Source organism: Lasiosphaeria miniovina (assembly GCF_030549165.1).
Source record: "Lasiosphaeria miniovina strain SMH2392-1A chromosome Unknown B0T26scaffold_2, whole genome shotgun sequence".
NCBI classification, from domain to species: Eukaryota; Fungi; Ascomycota; class Sordariomycetes; order Sordariales; family Lasiosphaeriaceae; genus Lasiosphaeria; species Lasiosphaeria miniovina.
The window spans coordinates 6,758,386-6,776,472 of record NW_026848221.1 but is presented as its reverse complement, the minus strand read 5'-3'; the positions used below and the strand labels follow the sequence as shown (position 1 = coordinate 6,776,472).

The window sequence follows — 18,087 nt, the reverse complement described above, 5'->3', positions numbered from 1 at the left end:
TACTTGATTAACCTAAACCACAGGTGTATAAACGTGACCCAGGATGCTCTCAGTCAGCCCCTACTAATTACGTTCCCACAGCGTTCGGCCCATTTAAACCAGCCGAGCCTTTACTTCAACTCCTTCTATCTCGAAACCGCACTGCAACGGATTTACCAGCGGCCATAGTCCCCCTGAAACCTCGCCGCCATGGCCATCATCACCATCAACGGCAACTCCCTCGACCCCGAGGCGCCAGCTCTCCAAGCCTTCGGTCTTGTCCAGGAGACTGCACAGGACTCGGACTACATTCTGATCCAGACCAATGGTCCCCTAACCAAGGATGTAAAGCGGGTTCTTGTCGAGAAGCAGGCCGTCATCCAGGAGAAGGTGTCGGACGACACGTATCTCTGCAAATACACGCCCGAGGTGTGTTGCCCCTGAATGTTTTCGTTTGCAGAACTAATCAATGTGAAACACCGGCAGAGCCTCTCCGATATCCGTGCATTACCCTTCATCACGTATGCCAACGTCTACCAACCGCACTTTGTCATTGACGCGCGCCTCAAGGAGACGGCAAACCCGGCCTCGCCGCCACAGGCCCTCTTGCCGACCCCGGCTCCCACCTCGCGCCTGGTGACGGTCGACGTCCAGTTCCACGCCGGCGTCACCGTGACTGCCGAGCTGACCAGCGCCCTTGCGGCGGCGGCACGCCTCGACGAGGAGTTCCTCGCCGCCGAGGACCACAAGGCGCGCATTGCCGTGCAGCGCCGGTACCTGGCCGACGTGGCCGCCCTGGACGCGGTCAAGAGCATCCGCGAAGTTCACCCCGTCAAGCTGCACAACAACGTGGCGCGCGGCATTCTCAACGCGCACCGCGCGGTGCACCCCGCCAACGGCACGCAGTACGAGGGCGAGGGCCAAATCGTGTGCGTGTCCGACACGGGCTTCGACAAGGGCTCGCTCGACGCGGCCAAGGTGCCCGACTCCTTCAAAGACGGGTCACGCGTGCGCGTCAAGGCGCTGTACGCGCTAGGGCGCAAGGAGACGCGCAAGCGCAACGGCACCATGGTGCCGGCCACGTCGTCGGACCCCGACGGGCACGGCACGCACGTGTGCGGGTCGGTGCTCGGCGACAGCACGTCGGCGGCCATGGGCGGGCGCATCCAGGGCACGGCGCCCAAGGCGACCCTGGTCATGCAGTCGCTGCTCGACGCGCGCGGCGCCCTGGGCGGCATCCCGCCCGACCTCAAGAAGCTGTTTGCGCAACCGTACGTCGACCACGGCGCCCGCATCCACACCAGCAGCTGGGGCGCGGCGCCCGACCCGTGGGAGCAGATCCCGTACGACGACAGCTCGACCGAGATTGACGAGTTCGTGGCCACGCACCGCGACATGGTGATCCTCTTCGCCGCTGGCAACGACGGGCAGGACGGCGACCGCGACGGCCGGGTCGACGCGAAGCAGGTCATGTCGGAGGCGGCGGCCAAGAACTGCATCTCGGTGGGCGCGTCCGAGTCGCTGCGGCCCGAGCAGAAGCGCATCTACTCCATGTGGGGGTTCGGCAGCAAGCCGCTGTCGACGGACAACGTGGCGAACCGCGCCGAGGGCATGGCGGCCTTTTCGTCGCGCGGCCCGACGGTCGAGGGCCGCGTCAAGCCCGACGTGGTGGCGCCGGGCACGTGCATTCTATCCACGCGCAGCTCGATGCCGGGCGTGGTCGACACGCAGGACTGGGGCGTCAGCAAGGACGCCAAGTTCATGTTCGAGGGCGGCACGTCCATGGCCACGCCGCTGGCCGCCGGCTGCGTGGCCGTGCTGCGCGAGACGCTGGTCAAGAACGGCACGCCCAGCCCGAGTGCTGCGCTGATCAAGGCCCTGCTCATCAACGGCGCCGTCGAGCTCCCCGGCCAGTACAACCCGTCCGAGGCTGGCAAGAGCCCCAACGACTCGAGCGGCTGGGGGCGCATCGACGTGGCCAACAGCGTCGTCATCCCTGATGCTGCCGCCGCCGCCGCTGCTGCCGCCGCCGACGGGACCAAGGTCACGGCCGACGGCACCGCGGGGTTCCGGGACGAAGTGGCCGGCGAGGCCCTCGACACGTTTGACGAGTTCCAGTTCGCGATTCCAGTCAAGGGGCCGGGCCCGGCGACGCTCAAGGTGACGCTCGTGTGGACGGACCCGGCGGGGGCGTCGCTGCAGAACGACCTCGACCTGATCGTGGTGGCGGCCGACGGAGCGACGGAGCGGCACGGCAATAAGGGCGCGCAGAGCTTCCCGGCCAAGACGACGGCGCAGCGCGACGCCGACGAGGCCGCCACCCCGGCGCTGTCGCACGGCGATGAGCCGTTCGACCGCGTCAACAATGTCGAGCAGGCCGTCTGGGAGGCTGTCGGCGCCGGTGATGTGGCCGTCATCGTGCGCGCCCACAATGTCGGCTTAGACGGGCAGACGTTTGCACTGGCTTGGAAGGTTTACTACTGAGTATACTTGGTTCAATAACAACTAAGGGTGAGCTGTCAAGGGGGTCTGGATGAGACTGGCAACTGTTCATCATTAATCATGAAATTATGGACACGTCCACTAACTAGACTAGGCTAAGGTAGTGAATGAGAATCTAGCAACAAATATCTGGCAACAAACACATGATGTGCTCTGCTGACATCTAACTCGACGCCTCTGGCTTTCTCCCCGTCACAAACGCGCTGTGGCACATGGCGTCACATCAGAAATTGCTGTTACGGTAGCCAACGTCCAGGAGAGACTTACGTGTACGTGTACAGGTGGATCTTGTTGGTCTTGAGCTCCTCGCGCACCTTGGCCAGAAGGACTTGGAACTCGATGTTGGCCCAGCCGCCGGCGCGCGTGAAGAGGGCGAGCGAGTAGGCCTCGAGCGCCATGTCGATGAACTGCGTCCGGAACCACCGGCCGACCTCTTTGAGATGGGCGTCCTTGGGGGACGTGCCGAGGGGCACGACGCGCTGGGTGGTGGTTACGTCGACAAAGCCGGCGCCGGCCAGCAGCGCGGGCAGCTTGGGCGCAATGTCAAAGTCGAGCGACGCCGCCAGCCGCCGGAACTCGGCTAGCCACTTAGCCGTGGCCATGTCGGTCAGCGACCCGTCGTCGCACCAAAAGTCAGGCCGCCCCTCGACCAGCTCGACGTGCCCGCCCGGCCGGCAGTGCTCGAAGCACGAGCTGAGCAGCGCCGGCCAGTCCCGAATGGCCCCGCCGAGCGTGCGCGCGTGAATAAAATCGAAGTGGTCCGGGGGAAACATCCACTCTGGCGTCGCGTCGTCGACCTGGAACTGCACGTTGGGCGGCACCCTAGCAGAAGACAGGGATGAGAATCAACTAATTATCAAGCCTCGGCGCTGCGGTGGTCTGGCTCACCATGGCGTCTGGATCGGGCTCAGGTTGGTGCTTATCACGGTCGCTGAGGGGTGCAAGTCGCTGAGGGGTGCAAGTCGCTGAGGGGTGCAAGTCGCTGATGTCGATGGCCTGCAACATTGGATCAGTTCACTGGCTTCAAGGGGCGGGAATGCATCACGCACCCAGATGCCCGTGCCAGTGCCAATGTCGAGAATGTTCTGCGGCTTCTCGAGCTGGGTGACGCATAGGGCGCCGTTCAGCAGCAGACAGAAGACGTGGTGGGTGAGGTCGAGGCGCTCCTGCTCGGTTTCGTCGTTGGGCAGGAGGTACTGGCCCGCGCGGTACGCGTGGTAGCGACGACCGTTGTCGTACTAGTAGTTGAATACGGACGACGCGACACTGGTTGTCGCCGAGGAGCCGCCAATGCTCGAGTAGTCGGACCCGGAATCGTCATCGTCAGGGGCTGCGTCCTAAATTCATAGCAATCAATGGTCAATACCTAACAATTATTGGGTAATTATTTTCTTTCTATTCCCCCCCCCCCCCCCCCCCCCTTTTACGCAACCAAAAATGGTAGCTGGGCCCATCCGAGCTCACCTCTGCTTCCACGAGCACGTTCGCCTCATCGGCGGGAGCGGACCCGGGCGAGACGTGTGTGCTCGCCCCGCCCGCGGGTGGTGAGGGTGCTTTGGGCGATTTGGCCATGGCACGTCGAGTGCTGCCCGAGACAGTCAAAGTAAAAGATGGTAGCAACTAACAATTATTAATTGCCTGCCTAGGCACCCTGGTACCCTACCTTCGTCAGCAGACCAGGTTGTTGAAACAAAGACAGCAAGGGGACAAAGATGTCGAGGTCTAGAACATCAGCCAGCCAGGGGCGGGTGCGCCGCTGGGAAGTCTTCTTTAATGCGGATGCCTACCTAGCTAGCAAGCCTCGGTGTAGCAGCTGCCCGCTTTTGCTGCCGCCGACATACCCCACGGTAACAGCCCGCAGACCGGGACGGGAATATCAGGAATTAATTGGCAAATCAAGACGAGCGGGGCCACACCATGGCGGCCCGGCCCCCGCCCTGCGTCTTTCTTTGCGTATTCACACTAGCTGCTCTGCACTGCTCGTTACACCAGCTCGCACGCCATTCAGGGTAGATCGATGAGAAAAAGCGTCGGAAACCTCGGTTAAGCAAAGGGAAGCAAAATGGCCCCCAAGGGCCAGCGTCGACCACCCGCGGCCCCAAGTTCGCCGCCCTGACGCTCTAGAACGAGTTTTACTAGGACGTGGTCAAGAGGGGGGCCTTTATGTAGAAGATTGAGGAGATGCACCAAGCTTATAGTAAGACCAGCAGGAAGGTTCCCCAACCACTGGCATAGACCTCGCAGCCCACAGACCCATCCCCCCTTCGGAGTCATGGTCGTCGGAGTTGTCATTGAGGGAAGATGGTGTGGTATTTGTCGCCGGGTCTGGTGGGGTGGCGGACGGGCTGGGGTTCTGCGAGGTGCCAGTCGTGGTTGGCGGGCCCCTGGTGCTGGTGTCGATGGTGGTGGGCGTGGGTTTACTGCCTGGGGGTTTTGTGATGGGGAGGAGAGGCTGGCGGGGGGCGGCCCAGCGCCAACGAATGCCGAAAATTTTGTGCATCATAGTCTATTCAACGAGTCAGTCAATCCAGATAAAAGTACAGCGGGCTAGGATAAGGAGAGCAGCGGGCTGGGATAAGGAGAGCAGACGGGCTGGGATGAGGAGAGCAGACGGGCTAGGATAAGGAAAGTAGCGGGCTGGGATGAGGAGATGGATTTGTACGATTTTATTATGATGTCATTGGCATGAGGAAGAAAAAGAGAAAATGAAAAGAAGGTTGAGAAGGCAGTAGAAGGCCGATTTAACGAGAATCTGTTCGTCCATCCGTTCTTTCCAATCCAATCCCAATCCTGATGGGGGCAGTGACTATTTGGTAACTGGTTTCCTTCCCGTAGTTTTTCAAGCTCAAGCTCTAAAGTTAGGGGAAGAACTACCTGCTTGCTGATACCACGACCTATTGCGGGTAATACGTTAAGGGCTATTTTGGACGATATCTAATATCGTGCCTGAAGGCTATTTCTATACTACGACGGGGGATAAAATCCGCAAGCCTTACACTATGAAACGTATATGGGAGCTCCGTGAGCTACCAGACAAGCCCAAATACCAGTCCCGCTAGGTGGGAACCTTCAACCTATACATCACCAAAAGTGATGCCTGATTGAGTGAGGGAGCGCCAAGACAAGGTCATATGACCGGCACGTGTAATTTAAGTACATAGGTACATAGGGAAGCGGGGCTTACCCTGACGCGGTTAGACCGCGTCTGCCCCACCAAAGGACCACATTAAGGTCCTCAGCAGGGCAGTGCTCCCGAGCTTCCTCCCTCGATCATCAATTTACCTACCTTTTCACGAATAGCCTACCGCATTCCGTGATCTAGGTGACGATCACCCTTCAAAAAGCGAGCAGCTACGGACTATCCGGCTAGATATATTAAGTCGAGGAAACGTCTTCCGTTATTTCGTAGAGGGGAAAGATAGGCTTCACGTATTCAACTACTCGCCATCGCCCAGCCTGGCCAACGTCAACTATTAGCAGGACGACCTACATCCCCTAGACGGTTCATGGTGGTTTTGGCCGATGGATTCACCTACGGGGGGCCAATGCGAGGAGTCAACCGGCGGTGGAGGCTATGTAGAGAAGCCCGAATCAACGTTAGTCAACCCCACCACTACCAACGCTGTCTTTCCGGCCTCTTGATCATTAGAATATTACAGCATGAAAAGAAAAAAGTAATAATAACCGTCTTTATCTAGGGAGTATGGTTTAAAGTAATAGGGGAAATCCATTAATTCTCGTGATTTTGTCGCTATCCGTTCTGCCTAATGTCTTGTGATTTCCGCAACTTAGGCTTACCCCGGCAGCTTTTATAGACATATAAGACGCCAGCATACAAGGCCGTAGGTAGTATTTCTAGGTAGAATCATCGTGTTCGCGATGGGGTGAGGGATCCGGGATTCCTCACGCAAGTAATACAGCCCTACTGTTCAGACTCGGCTCTGTGGATTATAGTAGCAGCAACCTGCAGTGCCACTGTAATACCCGTCTGTGCTTCTGTGAGGACTTGCTTTTGTCGGAAACGCTACACAATTGAGCCCTCATCTTAATCGTGCTCACAACCTACCTTTGCATTTTGGTGCGTCTGGTGCGTCTGGACTGTCTGGACTGCTTGGGTCTGCTTGGTTCTGCTCTGACTGGAGGCATTCTCTGGCCGAGGTCACAAATTGATAAATTTGAGCATGTCTCTTTGCATCTTCAGATGGTCGGTACAATGCAGCTTCAACTGCGCCGGGCGCTGCGCCCAGCCGAGTCCTAAAGAGGCGCCCGCGGCATCGCCGCGCGATTACCCGTGCCCCGCCCCACTCTTTTTACGGGTTCAGACGACAGCCTCAATACTATACTATTTATCCTGTAATAATCACGCCGTGTTATTTACTTTTGATATAGTTATATAGTTACCCTTGAGCCAGTCAACCTTCGGCTACGGGTCATGGCATAAAGCGAGGTTGTCCTTACTAATTTCTGAGTAAAATGGCCCAGCCACCTATTCCTCGAGCGAAGCGAGGACAGCCCGCGGCAGGCGCCGCCGGAGGCATCCGTTCAGCTGACCCCTTCCTGACTAGTCAGGTAACCTATTTTTAACTATACATGCAGGGCCCATTGTCAGGACCAACCCGTACGAGCTGCACATCCGAGACCCCGACTTTTACGACGAGCTGTACGCCTCCAACCAGAGACTTGACAAGTACCGCTAGTAGACCAACCTAGCCGGCGCAGACGGGAGCGGGTTCTCGACAGTGCCTCACGAGCTGCACCGCCTGCGCCGTGGCGCTATCAACCCCTTCTTCTCCGTGCAGTCCGTCACCCAACTCGAGCCCCTGATCCTGGCCAAGGCTGACAAGCTCTGCGCCCGCTTCCATGCTCTCGCTAGCACCGCCGAGGTCGTGCGCATCAACGCCGCTTTCATAGCCCTGACGTTGTACATCATCTGAGACTACGCCTTTGCCAGAGACCTAAAGTTCCTCGACGAGCCCGACTTCAAGCTCTTGTAGAAGCAGACCATCATCGGCGCCTTTGAGAGCGGCGCCCTGGGCCGTCAATTCCCCTGGGCGCTGCCGCTGATGAAGAGACTGCCCGTCTCAGCCGTCTTCGCCATCAACCCGTCCGTCGGCCACCTGCTCCAGTGGCAGTCGCGCGTCAGGACCTAGGTCAAGCCCATCCTCGACGGCAACGAGGAGCTGTCGCTGAAAGAGTGCGCCGCCGCCGCCGCCGCCGCCGCCGCCGCCGCCGCCCCGCGAACCAAGTATGGCACCCATCTCTGTCTCTGCCGTCGTTCGCTGGCGTTGCAGCAGCTAGCTAACCAACGGGTTGTTGCAGCTTGGCGCAGGCTGAACTTTACCTTGCGCTCTCGACCGTCGTGCGCAGATTCGACTAGAGCATGTACGAGACGGGGCTCGACGGCGTGGTCCGCAAGCAAGATTTCTTCGTCGCTGTTGCCGATCTAGACAGCAAGGGCGTGCGGGCAACCTTCCGGGCTAGGACTTGGGAGTTGTAGTAAGCGTAAAGTTGACTCTGTGCTCAGGTTTCAAACTGCTTGTGATTGTGGATATGGAACCTAGCCGTGAGTTCACTTGGTATTGATGCTCTTGGTCGTGAGGAAGCGTCGAGACTGGCGAATGCTTAGCCATTTCTGACTTTATGGTTGTCTCTTCCATGGAGAGTCATAATTACGGCATCGGGATGATATTATACAAGACAGGGTGCCTTTTGGCATGTGAGTGGTTGTGATTTGCCGATAGAGCCCCCCTCCCCGACGTCCCCTTTCTTATACTCTCGACTTCTTACCTCCCTCTTTGCTTCACTCTGGCCCCTGCCTCTTCTCCTCCCCCCCATTGAATTCATCGCCCACGCCTCTCTCATCCTCATATCGTAAGCTAGACGTGTCCTACCTACCCCTTATTATCCCCTCTTTCCAGTGCCCCGACAAAACCCGCGCATCTCTCTCCGAGCCCTACTCCTTACTACTTGCCGATTGAGGCCGTCTCGCCTTCCGGTTCATTCCGACTATGACTTTCACTCAGCTCATACCGCAACTCCAGCGCGAATTTACGCTTCGCCGATACTGAGCGATCAAGGTGGTCACAATGAATGTGACAAGAAGTGCGAGCAATGACTGGTATTAGGCCAAGATTTTAACCTGGCCCTCGCAAAGGAAGGGGGCGAGGGCCATTATTTATATACATGCTCAGAGGCTCAGTCCTGCGTATACTTGTGAAAGCTTGTGGGGTTGTGGCGCCGTAGTGTGGCTTAGTGGCTTGTGCCAACGGGCAGTGGCCTGGCTAGTTGGTGCTCTTTCCTTACACTCTCGTACAAACTTATCTAACAAGATCCTCATAGCTATAGTAGCCCGTCTAGAAGGCCAGGACATAGAAATCAGACGGGCGGCCTTCGGTATCTTAGAGGCGCAGCCCAGCTTATCGGACGAGATCTTCACGGCCGTAATAGCACTATTAGAATATATATACCGTGGTCGAGACTGCCGTTTTCTGATTGCTCTGTTTTGCCTGCGCGACACTCACCGAGGTTAGCCAATCAGATCTCACGCTCGGACCACTATCTTGTACCTCAACCGGCGAGCGTAGGTACCGGCCCCTTCATTGATCAAGTCGCCAGATCTTCATAGATACACCGCACCCTCACCTGCTCGCTCATTTTCAACTTCTCCCCTTTTCCTTCCGCATCCCTGTTCTAAGTCTTGCTTCGGCGAATAAGAAACGCAGCGTACACACACAACCGACTACGCCCTATACGTCGCCACCTTGCCCTATTAAAGAAGAGAGGAAAGAATAATTACAAAGGTGCGTGCGGTGCAGGCTTTTGGCTAAGGCCTGCAGTTAGGGTGGCTAAGGAGCATCGAGAGTCTCAGGGGTCTCCTTCCTTAGCGCGGCTACACGTAGTAGACTGACCAGTCAAAGCAACTAAGCCCTCTTCCCTCGACCTAACTCATAACTCGTTATCTCCCGGTCCTGGCTAACTAGTAGTTAGTAGAGAGGGACCCTGCGTAGTCCTAAGCGGTTGGTTCTGCATCTCTCTATATCTAGCTGATGACCGAGAGCCTTTGATAGGGGAGAAGGAGCGGATCTTTCTGCCAACCGACCGCAGCCAATCTCGACCCTTACTTCGGCACTGTGGTTGATATGCCGGCGTGGTTTTAAGTCGATTGGGATGGGTTGTGCGGTCGTAATTGCGGCAGCCAGTCTACTGAAGAGTATGTTGTTAGGTGAAAAACTGGCGGGGCCCGACCTTTTTATTAGCGATTTAGCGCGAAGGATGCTGCTCGAGGTGGGGGGCAAGAGCATCCTTTTTGTCGGGAAGGAATTACCTTCAACACTAACCGAGGTCCGACCGAAGTTATTATGACGTCAAGCGTGTATAATAGGCCGCTTGGTCCACGTGGAGTAAGTTGAGTAAGTGGAAATAGTTATGTTGGAATCACCAGGTACCGGTACTGGAAGCAACAGGGCGTAACTGCACGCCGAAAACTGGTGGTTCAAGTGATGGATTCGTTGACGTCTGTGTATCTAGAAGACAGAGGGTGGAGGTGGCCGACGGCCACTTATATAGAATCTGTGGCCCTGTGCCACCACAGCCACCTTCGTGGATGACCCTCCGTGGCTGATTAGCGCGTCATTCCAACAAGTTAGCCCGCGGTGAGGTACCAAGTACCTGGCTGTGACCCAGCGTCCCGCACTGTCGAGGCCCCCAAAAATGGCGGCACTGCCCTGCCAAATTCGGCGGTCACAACAGCAAGTTCTGTACTTATTTTGCAATTGGGTGAGATGCTGTTGATGTTAGCCCACTTTGTTGGCCCACTTGACCGTGAAGCGCTGCGACATCAACTACTATTATATCGGGAATCAGAATGACTCATCCTTGGCGCGCTTTACAAAAGACCACTCAACTTCCTCCTCCTTAGTCTGCGACGTTTGTGATCTCGGATCAGATCACACCCACCCACGTCCCAGACAGCAACGATTCAAAGAATCTCTGCGATACGAAACAGAAACGATGGCCTCTCCACGACGCGAAGAAGGAAACAGCCGGGTGAGATACCTCGACACGACAATAGCCTACGACATGTGGTATGCCTGCACCTTCCAGCTTTTATGTCTCTCATGATTAACCGTCAACAGGTCAAAGGTGTACGACACGGACGGCAACTTCCTGCAGGCGCTCGACTCGGCCGAGATTGAGGCTCTGCTGCCCAAGCTGGTCGCCGCCATCGACTCGCCCAAGCCGTGGACGCTGGTCGACCTCGGCTGCGGCACGGGACGCAACACGGTGCGCCTCGTGCAGATCCCTGACTCCCACGTCATCGCCCTCGACCTCAGCCCCAAGATGCTCGACGTCGCTCGCAAGCGGCTCGACGGCGCAGACACCGCCACGCACGAGACCAGCCGCGTCACGCTGCAGGTGTTCGACGTCCTGAACGCAGCGGCAGGCGCATCGTCTCCCCCGCGCAATGCCGACGCGGTCGTGTCGACGCTGGTGGTGGAGCACGTGCCGCTGGCGGCGTACTTCGCGGCGGCGGCGGGCATGCTGAAGCCGGGCGGGTTGTTGCTGCTCACAAACATGCACTCGGACATGGGCCGCATCAGCCAGGCCGGCTTCGTCGACCCCGCGACCGGCGACAAGATCCGCCCGCAGAGCTACGCCCACTCGGTCGCCGACGTCGTGGCTGAGGCCGCCCGCCACGGCCTGGCTGTTGCGTCGGCGTTCGAGGAGCGCTGCGTCACCGAGGACAATTACCGCCTGTTTGGGCTGCGGGCCAAGAAGTGGGTGGGCGTGCGCGTGTGGTACGGTGGCATTTTGCGCAAGATCTGACAGAGACAAAAGATGTTTGCATTATTAATTGATGTCATGCTCTGGAATTGAAACTTCCAAAAACAAAATCCCTTCTTCCCTCTCCACCTTTGACTTTTAGAAGTAGGTAGCGTGGTAGTTACAGGCCAGCCAGATCCTCAGACAGCAGCTTGCCGCCGACCTCAACGGGCTTGGACTCGAGCGTGACAAACAGCATGCGGCTAGTCTCGGTGGCGCTCTTGTTCCGCCACAGGTGGTTGGTGCCGCGCTGGACGACCATGTCGCCCCTCTCCAAGACGCGGCTCTCGCCCGAATCGAGGACCAGCTCGGCAGCACCATCAAGCACAACCCCATAATCAAGACTGACGGTGCGGTGCATGGGGCTCGCGCCGCCGGGCTGCATCTCGACGATGCGCAGCACGCTGCCGCCGGGGATGTAGATGCCCGGCGGCGGCCCCGTCAGGAACGACGAGTACTGCGCCACGTCGGCCCCCGAGGAAAAGTCGGCCGGCAGGCTCGTCGTCGCGTACCCGAGCTGGAACGACATCCTGCCCATGGCCTGCGTCGGGACCGCCTCGGGGATGCTGGCGTCGAACACGGAGAGCCCGGCCGCGTTGTGGTCTGTGATGAAGCGGTTGGGGGCCCGGGGTGCGGAGGTGTCTTGGTTCTGGGGCGTGGCCATTGCCAATTTTGTGATTTCTTCGGTGTGTGGTGGTGAGGAGTAATTGATGGAATCTGGCCGCGGCAGTTTGTTGTTTTGGCGATGGCGATGGCGATGGCGACAAGTCAAGCGTTTTGAGCCACCCCTCAATGTTCTCCGAGATGTCCGTTATTAACACGCGTATTATTCAGGTCGCCCGGAGCTGACAAATCGACTCTGTAGGACCCGATGCCACGTAGGATGTAACGCCTAATTAGTGAGCGGGCAGTTGACAGAGTAGTGATGATGGACGTAATTGGGTTCAGATCAAAGTAATGTCAGTGTTAAGGAAAAGCCGGTGCAACACGGCACTCGCGTCTTCGCGCCAACCGAAGTCGGAACCAACGTCAAACTCCGGACGACAGTGCAACAATCCGCAGTGGTCCGAGACTTTTCGAGTACTTGCGGCTAAGCTTTCCCGAGGACGGGGGCGGAGCAGCAGGATGCCCGGCAGTCGGGGAAGGCCATCACCGATCCGCGTTCGGGGATGAGTGGTGCGACTCGGGCAGCCCAATGGGGATTATTCGGTGGACCGTCTCAGCCCATGTTGATTGTAACATAATATAACACAGCATAGCAGCATGTGCGTATTCGAAATGAAGCGATTGGGACATAACAGAGCCCTTGCAGAGGACTACCCGAAACCATGTCGTCGTCAATTGCGCCATCCCTCGCCGTGGCCGACCTGTTTGCCGTTGACGGCCTCGTTGCCGTCGTGACGGGCGGTGCAACCGGTATTGACCCTCACCAAAACAAGCCACGGCCAGGGCCAGCACGCTGAGCTGACTCGGACACAGGCATCGGACTGATGATGGTCAAGGCCCTCGAGGAGAATGGCGCCAAGGTCTACATCATCGGGCGCCGCAAGGAAGTGATCGAGAGGGTGGCCAAGGAGGAAGCAGTAACTGCCCCCCCACTCTACGGCGGCTAACTAACTAACAGGTAAGAAGTGCTAATTTGGGCAAGAAACACGGCAACATCATCCCGCTGCAGGGCGACGCCAGCTCCAAGGCCGACCTCGAGCGCATCGCCGCGCACATTGCTCGGGAGACGGGCTACGTCAACCTGTTTGTGGCCAACGCAGGCATCCCGGGGCCGACGCCCATCCGGCTGTCGCCGCCGCGGCCGCTGGCCGAGCTGCAGGCGGACCTGTGGAACGTCGACCAGGCCGCCTTCAACCAGACCTTCAGCAACAACGTCGGCGCCGTCTACTTTGGCATGGCCGCCTTTTTGCCTCTGCTCAACGCCGGCAACGAGCGCGGCAACCTCGCCCAGTCCAGCCAGATGGTCGTGCTCAGCTCCATCGGCGCCTTTGGCCGCGTGCCCTTGGCGCACTATGCCTACTCGGCCAGCAAGGCCGCCGTGCTGCACATGGCCAAGCAGCTGGCCACGGCCCTGACCGGCTACAAGATCCGGTTCAACGTGATTGCCCCGGGCTGTACGTCTTCTTCTTTTCTTCCGTCTCTATTTTGTCTGTCTCTCTGGATGATTTTGGCTTGGGGAGAGAACAGAAACGGTTGCTGACAAGACGCAGTGTACCCCTCCGAGATGACGGCCGGCGTGGTCGCGGCCACGGAGCAGCTGGCGCCCGACTCGCCCGACTACGCCACAAAGGTGTCGCCGCTGGGGAGGCCCGGCAACACCGAGGACATGGCCGGCTGCATCCTGTGGCTCGCGTCCCGCGCCGGCGCCTGGCTGTCGGGGCTCGTTCTCGTGACCGACGGCGGCAAGCTGGGCGTCGTACCGGCGTCGTATTAGCTCGTCTGGGAGAGGTTGGAGGCATTGGCAGGAATATTTGGGAATGGGCACTAATTAGGCACTGGGATGAAGAATAAGAGCACGATGTATATACATACATTTCTATTCACGCAAAATCATTCTCAGTCTTTGTGGAGTTCCAAGCGTACTGCCCTCAAATTATACCTCTTGCACTTTGTAAGAAGTCTTATTCGGCTAGAAAAAGGCCACCGTCGGCGAGCTTACGAGCCGTAAGGTAGTTGTTGGAATCACCAGGTACGGTACTGGAAACAACAGGGCGTGCTGCACGCCGAAAGCTAGTGGTTCAAGTGATGGTCATTGTTGTCTATAATTATATGGAATCTAGGACCCCTAGGCCTCCACCGCCGCTTATATGGCTAGAATGCGCGTTGTTCCAACAGTAGTATAAGTGGCGGAGAGAGGCTGTTTTCTCTTTGTTACACTCAGGTACCGAATGTTTCTTGAACGGGGATTGGCCAGCCGGTTCCCCTATCAAAATATGGGACAGGGGCTGGTTGACCGGATGAATATTGGTCTCTTCTTCTCCTGGAAAGAATATACGTATCTTAAGCCGTAGAATGCCGCTTTAAGGGTTCAGGAAAGAAAGCCTTCGAGCGTAGCGAGTAGCTCGCCGCAGGCGCCGCCGGAGGGCCGCCGGAGGCAGAAAAGAAGAAAGAAAGAAAAAGGCCGTTTAGATCCCTTTCTCTACTTGCTAGGTAGAGCATTTTTAAGATTGGAAGGTTACCTTTACTAATTTAATTATTCTGTACAATCAACATACAACAACCAACCAGTCTTAGTAACTTCCTTATAGTCAGCATGACGTACCGAAAAGTTGTTCTGCCGGATGCCCCAATATACGATTGTTTCTCGTTCTCTGTATTCTGAACTCAAGATTCGCTAACGCTTTGGGTAATTGCCAAAAGTCGGTATTCCATTGGCAACAACCATAGAATTATCACGACCGTACTATGAAAGCAGGCTTGCAAGAGCTTTAGACTTGAAATCAACGGTCATTTCATAACAACTTTTACATCACTCTTCCGTTCCATATAGCCAAAATACTGGTGCTATTTCACAGTCCCCATACCGGCCCCTTAGGCAGTGGCCAGCGCGGCCTTGGACTCGGCCAAGACGTCGAACGAAAAGACGTACTCGTTGACGTCGTCGGTCGAGTCGAGCCTGCTGCCGGCGGGGAGGTACTTAGCGGCGGCGTCGCGCACGCTCTGGGGCACGGGCGGGTTGGTATTGGACAGCACCTGCAGCGCCGAGCCGCGGTTGCGCCGCACCTGCTCGAACCGCTGTAGCCGGTCCTCGATGGCCGCCGGGTCGCGCACCTGGTCGAACAGGATCCCCAGCGCGGCCCCGTCCTCGATGGCTTGCCCGCCGCCCTGTCCCTGGACTGTCCCAGAGTTAGCGAGTTCTTTCAGATGTTAAACAGCACGGAAATGTGCTTACAGGTGAGCATGGGATGGGCCGCGTCGCCGATCAGGAGAAGTCGGTCTTTGTGCCACCTCGAGATCGGCCCTCTTGCCACCAGTTTCCAGAACTTTACGTCTCTCGCTTTTCTGCGCTCTGCGTAAGTATATATATATATATATATATGTGTGTGTGTGTGTGTGTGTGTGTGTGACTGTAGTGCATGCCATCAGCCAGACTCACTTGACGGCGGTCTGCAGAGCCGGGCAAAAGTGCTTCTTAGCATACTCCAGCGGCATGCTTGGATCGACCATGGCTCTGAAATCTGCACTCGGCGTCAGCGACGTCCCGTGAGATGGGCAGGATATTTTCGGGTTACCTTCTCCAACGTGGGACGTGTCGAACTCGCGCGAGAGGTAGAGAAAATTTTGCACCTCGTTGCTGCATGTTCAGGGCGGTCAGCAGATTCTCCAGACTTAGAAAGGGGGGAGAGAACGCACTTGCGGCAGGGATACCACACCAGGCCGGCGACGCCCCCGGCGGCCGTGTAGTAGCGCGTGGCCGAGTCCTGGACCATGGCGGCCGTCTCGGGGTCGGCGAGGAAGTCGTCGCGCGGCACCAGCCACCGCATGCACGCCCAGCCCGTGTCGCCGGCCGACACCACGTCGTCGCCCAGCACGTGCTGCACCGCCGTCGAGTGCACGCCGTCGGCGGCAATCACGAGGTCCGCCTGCAGCACGTCGCCGCCTTCGGTCGTGACCCGGGCGTGCTTGGCGTCCTGGTGCATGTCATGTTAGCTCTAGTTAATTAGTGTGGGCTTATTTGCGTCTGCTCTCTCACATAGCTGACGACCTTGGACCGCACGCGCACGTCGCAGGGGCAGCCGGGGCCCTCCTGCTGGGTGGCGAGGCGGCGCAGCTGCGTGTGCAGGTCCTCGCGGTGGACGGCGTACATGGGCAGGCCCCAGGTCGACTCGCAGTCCTTGTAGTAGTTGGGCACGAGCACGTCCATGTTGGTGCCATCGATGAGGCTGCCATTGCGGATGGCCACCATGCCCGACTGCTCCGGCACAAAGTCCCACGACTGCAGCACCCGCGACGCGTTGGGCTTGATGGTGATGGCCGCTCCCACTTCGTGCAGCAGCGACGACTGCTCGAGGATCTGCCAGGCGTTAGGGTTGGTGTTGCTGTCTGGGTATGGGGATGGGGATGGGAGCCCACCGTCACTCGGTGGCCTGCCCGGCGCAGACCGACTCCGGCGCCGAGGCCGGCAATCCCGGCGCCCACGATGATGATGTCCATGGTCTGTGTGTTGGTGCACGCTGATACTGACTGTCGTTTGTTGAACAGGCAATCAAGCACTCACTCCACTTCTGATTGTAATTCCACACAACAAACGCCAAGAGTCAGCGACGAATATCTAAACCAGGTTCCACTGCCAGCTCTTTACGGCTGCTGTGATGCAACTTTTCTAACTTGGGCGTGGCAGCGGGGTGTTTCTGTGAAGAGCCCGGCCACACGGTGTTATTCCCGACTGGGCTTCAGATTCCGAATACGCGGCAGGGTAGTAGGTTCCCAGCCTCGCAACGGCTTCCCGGCGACGGTGCAGGCGGCGGCTCTTGGGCTGCACCTGGTGCAGAATCTGGACTCGGGGACGTAGCTGGTGTGTCGGCGCTTGGAGACGCCGCGGCCAAGTGCTGCGACCCAGTACCCGTGATGAGCGATTCAAATACCCCCCACGCTCGGGAACGTCGACTTGGTGGAGGAGCCAAGGCACGGACACGTGGAGCCTGCCATTGCCTCGCAGCCGCCGCCGTGGCTGCCGGCGTGTTAAACGGGCCACCCTCTCCAGGGCAGTCAACCTACCGGAAGACTGTGTAACCCCAGAAGTAGGGCGGCAACAGAATGAGTGGCCGTGGGGCCTTTGCGAGGTCTACTCGAGTATGTGAATCACTCAGCCGAGAGCAGGGCATTGGCATACGACACAGTGTAAGAATGTATCCAATTAGAATGCAGGTAGCCGTCCCTACCAGGCCAACAGAGCAGGCCTTCAAGTACCGAGGCCAGTCTTGCACTGGGCATCAATAGGCCTTACTCGGCGCAACAGGATTGCAAGGAAGTAAGGACCTTGAGGCCAAAGAAGATCATTGCGTACTAGGACCTCGCTCCAGGCCATCCTGCCCTACAATCAGATCCCCTTGTCACACGGCGTGGCTGCTTGGTGGTGCTCCCCGGCCCGGACTTCCCGCTTGGGCTCTCTGCCCCTTGGGGTAATGCCGGCGCCGACGCGAGGCGCAGACCTAGCTTATATGTCTCCGAGACGGAAGGGAAAGTGGCTAATAGCCTGCGGCCGAGTCAATTCCCGAACTTCGGGGAAGCCACGCGACCCCTGCACGACGGGTCGGGGATGGGTGTGGTGTGGCGTGGTGTGGCGTGGTGTGGTGTGGTGTGGTGTGGCGCTGGCCCGGTTCAGCTTTCCCATCGGCCCGCGCCTGTCAGCATCTAATCTTTTGACTCGGAATAATTAGTCGATGTTTGGCGGCTGAATAGGGGAGTGGTGGTGGAGGTGGTGGTGGGCTGTCGGGCGGCTAGCTCCGAGGCCATGCTCACTCAGCCACTGACTATGGGCGGGGCCTGTGGTTGATTGCTTACTGTAGGTTCATGTACGCGTTTTGGGACATGAGGGTTGTACCGGATCAGAAACACATGCGGTCAGGTTCAGGGTTTTGAGTAACTTGACCTGGCCCCGAGTAAAACTATTCGAAACCGATGACCCGCAGCCACGTAGCCATGTGTGACGATGCATCTGCTGGCGGCAGAAGTCTAGATGCGCCAACTGCAAAATTTCAGGGCGGAATCCAGGCGGAATCCAGTTTCTCCTTCGTGTCACAACTTACCACCGCTACTCCCCAGCCCCGGGCGAGC

The 18,087-nt window shown here is 58.0% G+C and overlaps 7 protein-coding genes across 7 annotated transcripts; 4 read left to right on the top strand and 3 right to left on the bottom strand.

Annotated features, from left to right (window-relative positions):
- Window positions 1-189: 189 nt before the first annotated feature.
- Window positions 190-2,582, top strand: B0T26DRAFT_849370 (peptidase S8/S53 domain-containing protein; the record flags this gene model as incomplete). The annotated part of the gene is made up of 3 exons (XM_060447623.1): window positions 190-410; window positions 468-1,968; window positions 2,023-2,582. 3 exons carry the CDS (start codon window positions 190-192, stop codon window positions 2,461-2,463), a joined length of 2,163 nt encoding a protein of 720 aa, XP_060301604.1. The 3' UTR covers window positions 2,464-2,582.
- Window positions 2,583-2,644: 62 nt separating this feature from the next.
- Window positions 2,645-4,053, bottom strand: B0T26DRAFT_673227 (S-adenosyl-L-methionine-dependent methyltransferase; the record flags this gene model as incomplete). The annotated part of the gene is made up of 6 exons (XM_060439570.1): window positions 2,645-2,684; window positions 2,749-3,284; window positions 3,370-3,477; window positions 3,531-3,677; window positions 3,735-3,818; window positions 3,946-4,053. The coding sequence occupies 6 exons, from the start codon at window positions 4,051-4,053 to the stop codon at window positions 2,645-2,647; spliced, it is 1,023 nt and encodes a 340-aa protein (XP_060301603.1).
- A 3,026-nt stretch (window positions 4,054-7,079) lies between these two features.
- On the top strand, window positions 7,080-7,576 carry B0T26DRAFT_849369 (uncharacterized protein; the record flags this gene model as incomplete). The annotated part of the gene is made up of 2 exons (XM_060447622.1): window positions 7,080-7,177; window positions 7,208-7,576. Coding segments are annotated over 2 exons (306 nt in total), but the record flags the coding sequence as incomplete, so codon positions are not given.
- Window positions 7,577-10,491: 2,915 nt separating this feature from the next.
- On the top strand, window positions 10,492-11,307 carry B0T26DRAFT_638388 (putative methyltransferase; the record flags this gene model as incomplete). The annotated part of the gene is made up of 2 exons (XM_060437027.1): window positions 10,492-10,565; window positions 10,617-11,307. The coding sequence occupies 2 exons, from the start codon at window positions 10,492-10,494 to the stop codon at window positions 11,305-11,307; spliced, it is 765 nt and encodes a 254-aa protein (XP_060301601.1).
- Window positions 11,308-11,425: 118 nt separating this feature from the next.
- B0T26DRAFT_748911 (cupin domain-containing protein) lies at window positions 11,426-11,968 on the bottom strand (the record flags this gene model as incomplete). The annotated part of the gene is made up of 1 exon (XM_060445025.1): window positions 11,426-11,968. One exon carries the CDS (start codon window positions 11,966-11,968, stop codon window positions 11,426-11,428), a length of 543 nt encoding a protein of 180 aa, XP_060301600.1.
- Window positions 11,969-12,632: 664 nt separating this feature from the next.
- B0T26DRAFT_738997 (short chain dehydrogenase reductase) lies at window positions 12,633-13,744 on the top strand (the record flags this gene model as incomplete). The annotated part of the gene is made up of 4 exons (XM_060443655.1): window positions 12,633-12,720; window positions 12,784-12,887; window positions 12,953-13,424; window positions 13,521-13,744. 4 exons carry the CDS (start codon window positions 12,633-12,635, stop codon window positions 13,742-13,744), a joined length of 888 nt encoding a protein of 295 aa, XP_060301599.1.
- Window positions 13,745-14,841: 1,097 nt separating this feature from the next.
- On the bottom strand, window positions 14,842-16,464 carry B0T26DRAFT_738996 (salicylate hydroxylase-like protein; the record flags this gene model as incomplete). Its single annotated transcript, XM_060443654.1, has 7 exons — window positions 14,842-15,146; window positions 15,203-15,312; window positions 15,407-15,488; window positions 15,543-15,604; window positions 15,664-15,941; window positions 16,004-16,324; window positions 16,384-16,464. 7 exons carry the CDS (start codon window positions 16,462-16,464, stop codon window positions 14,842-14,844), a joined length of 1,239 nt encoding a protein of 412 aa, XP_060301598.1.
- Window positions 16,465-18,087: the final 1,623 nt, after the last annotated feature.